Raw genomic sequence first — 7,596 nt, 5'->3', positions numbered from 1 at the left:
TAATCTGTCCAACTAATTACAACTTTGCCACTTGGAAAGTACATTTATAAATAGCTCATCATTCATAATGAGGGGACTTTTTCCGAATTCTCTCTTCTTCTCTCTCTACTTTCTCTCTCTAAGTACACTTTTCTCTCTATAGAAAGTAAATTCGCTGACTTAAGCATCGAAAGGGCTTTCCCGGGTCACACCCCCGGGGCAGCTAACCTTCTCTGTTTTGCAGGCTTAGCTCTCAGGCGTCAAGGCGGAGCTCTCGGATATAGCTTTGCTAGGCGGAGCCGAAGGACATTTGGACAATCGGACAATAGCTTTAGGACATCTTGATACCTTGCCCTATCACGCTTAGGAGGAGTCTGTTTTCAGAAACAATTACTAATTTTCCGTTGATATTCTTGTTATAACCCAAACTTTATACACACCATCAAACCCTTTAAGATTTTTACCCTTCTTTACCAATTAGCTAGTGAATCAAACGATTTGAGGAATAATTTCTCAAATGTTATGGAGTAAATTACTTCTTACCAAAAAAAATAAATAATTTTCTCCCCAAATTAATCACTGGTAAAATTATTAGCGCGTAACATATTTCCATCTAATCTCTTTAAATCTACCGAAACAATAATATCAGTCAACAATTTGATATTGAAAGGTAAAAGATTAAGATTAACTAAACTCTTGCATTGCTTGTGGATTGCTCACGATGTATGCTAAATCGAGTAATTGTATGTATACTATTTTTTTTGCTCTGTTTTTTTCATTTTTATAGAGTTTCAGTAGTTGTTTTACAATTTAGGGCATGCTTGGATTGAAGGAAATTTATTACTAGGGTAATAAAAGTCAAACTAAGTAAAATGAAAGTAAATAGGGAAGGAGGAGATAGTGATATAGTGATTGTAAAAAAAATTATGTAGTGATGGTGAGGTATGAGGTGAAGAAAGAGGATCTTTGGGGGTAGGGTAATAGTTACACTAGAGGGAGGGTGTGAGAGTGAGTTTTTTTATTTTTATTTTAATTTTTTTAATATACCTTTGAGAATTAGAAATATAAGGAGTATGAATTATTCCCTTAAAAGAAAATAAAATTAACTAGAATATAATTTTTTTATTTTTTATTTTTATTTTTAAAGGGGAACTAGAATATAAAAAGTTGAAAAACAATTGAGTTTATTTTTATTAATTATAATTGCATTTTTTTTTTGTAAGGGCCTTATTTTTAAGATTAGAACGGGGCCTCAAAAATATTTAAGACTGCCCAATTTCATCACATTCTTTTTATAAATTACATTTTTTTATAAAATACAAAATCGAAGCTGGTTTCGTTTGTTTTTCCTGCTTTGTTTTTCTTTGTTCTAGTTTTTTTTTTTTTTTCGTGTTTCTTTTCTTTCCTTTGGTGCTTGTAACCTCATTCGAATAAAAACAAACAAACCAAAAAAAAATAAAATTCAGAAGCTAAATTTATAAAATGGTTAAAATCATCCTTATAAAAATAAATATCATTGTGAGATTGATTACCATTTTAAGTAGCTTGGTTGATACTTGCTATTTTATTAAAGTTCCAAGAGTTGTGGGCAATAATTAAAAGGTAGTCTATAGGTCAATCTGAATTGTTACTAAATGTCACATTAATAACTTCTTACCAACCCCCCATTTACTTATTTATTCACATATAAATATATATTTGAGTAATAATTACTCTGAAATCAATTTGATAATATGTTAAGCTATAAAAGCTTCAAATTATCAAACAAACCAAAATTTCTCGCACCCTCTTCTTCTTCCTCTAAATATTCCCTCTTGTATAAAGCCTTAAAAAATTTGAACATTATTATGAGAATTTCTTTGGTTTGTAGCTTTTTGTTACTCTTCGTTCTACAAAATAATTTAAATGCCACGTTTTCTTTTGATCGTTATGATATTAAACATGTTGCGATGTACAAGAAGGTTCAAGAGAAGTTATCTCCGAGGCGTAGATTACAATCGATCAATAAAACAGTAAGTTTTAATTTGCTTTTCTCGCTTTATAATGAGCCATTTTCCTTTCTATGTCTCTAAATAATGTTCCTACTTTGATTTTTTGTTTTCCTTTGTGATGAGACAATCTACGTTAGGAAAAACATTTAGAGATTGAGGAAATTAAGTCCATCATTAAGTTCATTGATATTGTGAAATGCTTGTAACTTATTCCATGTGGTTAATCAATAAAAGGAAAAAGGAACAAAAATAATAGAACCAATAATGTCCGTTTAATGTTTTTCAAGATCATCTATTATGATTTTTTTTTTTTTTTTTTTTTTTTGTTTTAATTTAAGACTAATTTTAAAAAAGTAACATATACAACAGTTGTTTGAAAATTTGAATTTATAAAATCGTTTAATATTAAAGGTCACATTAACTTGTTAGATATTGAATTGTATTTGAATGTTTTTGAAAAATAATATTGCTTTAGATTACTTTTAATGACATATAATAGTGCATTAAAATTCTAAGTGACGCATAATATGAAATAAGTCATAAGGGTCGTATTTTTGGATTAGACGAATCTTTGTTCAAGTATTTTTTTTTTTTAATGAAAAAAATCTTTGTTCAATTATTTGTGATAGGTGTGTAATATCATAAATCCCATTAGAGTGTAAAATCACATTGAGTACAAAGTTTATTATAGAATCCCCCAGATACCTTTATATTTGGTAAGTAATCAATATTGATAATTAATAAATCAATTGATTTATTAAAAAGTTTAGTATCTAATCAACTTAATATGATGCATTGTTAAACTCATTGTGTTGCCTATGTATAATGTATGAATCTATATTGCATGAAAAGATCATTGATATGCTAATCTGAACCAAGTTGACCAATTTATATATGTTAGACTAATAGGACCGGTCTTCTATAGAAATTGTAAAATGTAGGACAAATGGCACAATGCCCTTCTACTCTGTAATATAAAGGGTATAATCCACACATCTCGCGTAAAGAAGTTACACAAAGAAAGTTCACATTACAAAACATGTGATACATACATTTTTCATAATATAAGTGTAATTTTTAGATTCAGATGTGGATGAATACTTAGAGAAAAGGGTGGGCCCATCTGAGAGGTGTGGTAAATGGCCTAGGAATGGGCCCATCTCTTTATTCTACTATGTTATTAATGTAAAACTCTTCCACGTACAATCAAGTATTAGAATGATAAATGATGGATGGAGCAAGCATGGTTTACCACGGAGATAAACAAATAATTCAAACTGTAAAAAGTTTCATAAATGAATTAACTTTACCTAATCAACATGATACTTTTGTAATAAAATAAACGTGGTGCCTAAATTTAATTAAAAATTGTTGATTTACTTATAAAATTACTAACCTAATTTGCATTTTTGTTTATCTTCTCGATGAACTTGAAAATTCTCTTATGGTAGGAAGGAAGAGTGTTCTATCCACAAGGGTATGGTGCGGACCCAGGTGGAATAGAAGACAGCAGTGGTGCTATACTTAAAGCAGTATCGGATGCATTCCAAGTTCAAAAGGGTCTTCGTTTGTTGCCTAATGTCAATGATTTGGGTGGTGTTGTTATTGATTTCCAAGGTGGGAATTATGTTATCAACCAACCCATTTCTTTTCCTCCTCTTTCTGGCAATGTTGTGGTAATTCTCTTTCTCCCTCTGATTCTTGCTTATATTATCCATTTGTTATGAAACATGGGACGACGTTTAATAATTTCTGCCGTTCTTAATTTATTGAATTAAGAGGATCTTATATGATTATATTTTTCTTTACTTGTAAATCACAAAAGATGATCTTGCTAATAAATGAATGTAAAACATAAAAGTCTAATATAAATAGTGTAATTGTTTTAGATAGCGATATATCAAATCATGTTAACGAAAGTAGAAACTTTGTAAATTTATTTCAGGACTAGACTATTCAAAATAAAACTAAACCGAAAGACTTATCATGACTCGAACCAAATTAACCTGGATATAAATATATTGTTTGCCACCACTTTGTCATTAACATGTCTAGGATCTATGAAACAGAGTGCGGATTATAACAATATTTTCAGCCTAATTTAAAACACAATGATAAGGTTTCTTGGAAAATGCTCTTGTGCATAGTATTTTACATAATCACACAAGATAATGATGCCACATTCCAACGGCTAGCTTTATATTTGGGAAAGAGTAAAAATTAATTGGCTGACACATACAAACATTTGCACGAGAAAACACTTATGTACTGGTACTATCAAGTTCCCTTCCTTAATCCAAAAGCCTCCTTTAATAATTAGTTTTAGACTAGTCACCTAATAATAAATACATAATAAAAATTGCAATTACTCTGTATTACATAATATCTAAAATAAGTATTAATATAATTGTGTCCACAATAAGGATATTACAACAATCAATACTCACATATAGCCACAATCCTAGGTTCCTAGCAATCTAGATATAGCATTTTTTCCTTTATCACCCATGTATATTAAAATGGTTAATTGCGCTAAGTTTGGTTAAAAATTTTGATCTATTTTTATCACCGCATTTACCTTATATTATCTAATCTGACTAGTGACTACATAATTTCGAAGGAACAAATTATTTACAAATTACAAATTAAAATATCTCAAAATATGTTGAATCTAGCTCTAGCTTAAAATATCTTATATTCATATGAAAGGTGAATTGCAATATTCGCAAATCTTATGTGATTCAAGTAACATGAAATTCCAAATTTCTCCTATCTTTAGGGGATGTGAAAAGTTTACTCAAATGGTAGATGTATAATGTATTGCACTTGTTAGTTTGTTGTACGTTACTTCAAATCAACATCGATTTTACCACCCACTTCTTAATATAAAATAATTGCTCATCAAATATTTCAATAATGTGTTCTATACATGCAAAATTATGGAGCACAAAAGGTAAATGGTAAATTTTAAAATAGAGTAGCTCATGCTTTGCTTAATACTTTGCTTAATCAGGATACCATTTTATACTGATTCACTACTATATTTTAATTAGCTCATAGTTGCCTTAATCAAATAGACATTATAATTTTGTAATTTCTTTCCTTACAATTCATGATGGCAAGTTGGTGTTCTCTATTTTCATACTTCATCATATTTATAATCTACTCTTTCAACCACCTCATTTCACTCAAAGAGCAAACGTTCTCAAAATGTTGAAAATAACTTAAATTTCTCTTAAATATTAAGACATACATGAAAATTTCTTTAATAACAAATGAATCGATCAATTCAATTCAAAACACATTATTAATTGTTATCCCGTGATTGCTAAATAATGTACGTAGTTGGTTAAAATTTTGTCATTTTACATTATTTAAGATCTAAGATTAAATTCCGTGTATATAACATTGATTTTACGATTTTGTGTCAACAATACTAGGTACGAGGAGGAACAATAAGAGCATCAAATACATTTCCAGGAGACCGACATTTATTTGAACTTTCTTCTAAGCCTTCCAAACACCTTCATCTAAACTCCACCACCAACACCCAAAACCAAATCAGTGGTATCCAATACGTAGACATCACCTTCCGTGACATACTCTTCGACTCGAGCTTCCGTGGCGGGGGTCTAACCATCATCGACTCAGCTCGAATCAGAGTCACAAACTGCTACTTCCTCCACTTCTCAACCCAAGGCATCCTAGTCCAAGGAGGCCATGAAACCTTCATTTCGGACACTTTCTTAGGACAACATGAAACCGTTGGCGGCGATCCAGGGGAGAGGCAATTCACAGGTAATACTGTAACCCTAAGGTTAATTTTGTAATTATGTAACCATTACGGTTAGTTTTACATATATACTACCTCTGTTAATTTTTAGTTACAATAAAAGATTTTTTTATAATCCGTATCTCACAAATAATATCCCTTTGTTGCAACTAAAAATTAGCGGAGGTAATATAACATGAGTGTCAGGGCTCCCTAATTGAGCAGAGTCTCCTTTCATTACTCACAACAGGCACTGCCATCGACGTTGGAAGCAACGACAATGCCATCACAAACGTGGTAGTATTCTCGGCAGCTGTTGGAATCATTCTCCGAGGCCAAGCCAACATGATCACGGGCGCTCATTTGTACAACAAGGCTACTGATTTCGGCGGTGTAGGTATTTTAGTCAAGTTAGCTGGATTATCACAAACAAGGATTGATAATTGTTACTTAGATTACAACTCTATTGTTATGGAAGACCCTGTACAAGTCCACGTAACGAACGGGTTCTTCCTAGGTGATGGTAACGTGGTGGTGAAATCGGTCCAAGGCCGAATTTCAGGACTAAACATCGTAAACAACATGTTTAGTGGCGACCCGAGTAATAACAAGGCAATAGTAGAATTAGATGGAGAGTTTACCAACATTGATCAAGTTGTTGTTGAACATAACAACGTAATCGGTATGAAATTGAAATCAACTGTTGGTAAATTGAGTATAAAGGGAAGTAATGGTACTAAATGGGAAGCTGATTTTTCAAAATTGTTGCTATTTTCGGATAGGATAGCTCATTTTCAGTATTCTATTTATAGTAAGAGAGGAGTTTTGCCTGTTCATGGTGTTACTAATGTGTCAAATAATGTTGTTACAGTTGAGACTGATAAGCCTATTGATGGGGTGGTGTCTGTATCAGTTGATCAGTATAATGTTGTAGGAGAGGAGATTAATTAGTTGAATTTGTCATGTAATTTGATGATTATGCTTTAATACAATGGTTAATATGCATATATTTTAATAAAGTTGTCCAATCCGCACTTTTTTTTTTTGTAAGTTTTGACCATAGTTATAGTTATTGTTCTCTAATCCGCACGTAGGAAATAAATAGGTATTATTGTGACACATATGATGCTAAGTAAACAGTTTTTGGATAGATTTTGTAATATAAAATTGTTGCATAGAGTTTTATTATCAATAGAATTCTAATATTTCTTATGTACAAAATTAATCATAACTTTTAATAAATATCATATAACTCAATTCTATTTCCATCATCAAATTCGTTTTAAAAAGTTCTTTAAAATAAAATCCATTCATAATATATTTATTCACAAACTTTTATACGTAGCTGGCCAAATAGTGTCACCAACCATTACAAGATCGGAGTTACTTCGTTAGTGTTATAGGGATTACTTAGTCAGTGTTATAGTGGTTACTCAATCAGTGTTATAGACAGGGGTTACTTAGTAAGTGTTAGAGTTACTTAGTTAGTATTACAAGGGTTACTCGATCAGTTTTATAGGAGTTACTTTGTCCGGCCAGATTGTGTGGCTAGCCGCATACAAAATGCATTGATATTTAATTTATTTAAAAAATATAAGAGAATCAGTAAAAATAAGTTTCAATCAGTAAAAATAATTTTAGTTTGGTAAAAATATTTTCAATTCAGTGAAATTAATTTAAGTTCAATAAAAATAATTTCAAGTCAATAATAACATAGATATCTATAACAAAACTACAAAAAGTATATTATTATATAATATAAGCCATATGATAACGTATGTCTAATAAATATCCTACATTATTATCAGAACGAATTATTTGACCGTTTTTAACATTCATGTAAAAAAGTTATCT

The 7,596-nt window shown here is 30.6% G+C and overlaps 1 protein-coding gene across 1 annotated transcript; it reads left to right on the top strand.

Annotated features, from left to right (window-relative positions):
* The first annotated feature begins 1,755 nt into the window (after positions 1-1,755).
* Positions 1,756-6,906, top strand: LOC110725752 (polygalacturonase QRT3). Its single transcript, XM_021905221.1, has 4 exons — positions 1,756-1,991; positions 3,422-3,646; positions 5,411-5,768; positions 5,993-6,906. The coding sequence occupies exons 1-4, from the start codon at positions 1,827-1,829 to the stop codon at positions 6,691-6,693; spliced, it is 1,449 nt and encodes a 482-aa protein (XP_021760913.1). The 5' UTR covers positions 1,756-1,826; the 3' UTR covers positions 6,694-6,906.
* Positions 6,907-7,596: the final 690 nt, after the last annotated feature.

Source organism: Chenopodium quinoa, unplaced genomic scaffold (assembly GCF_001683475.1).
Source record: "Chenopodium quinoa cultivar QQ74 unplaced genomic scaffold, ASM168347v1, whole genome shotgun sequence".
NCBI lineage: Eukaryota > Viridiplantae > Streptophyta > Magnoliopsida > Caryophyllales > Amaranthaceae > Chenopodium > Chenopodium quinoa.
Note: the sequence above shows the minus strand (reverse complement) of the source record. Positions and strands in the feature narration are given on the sequence as shown.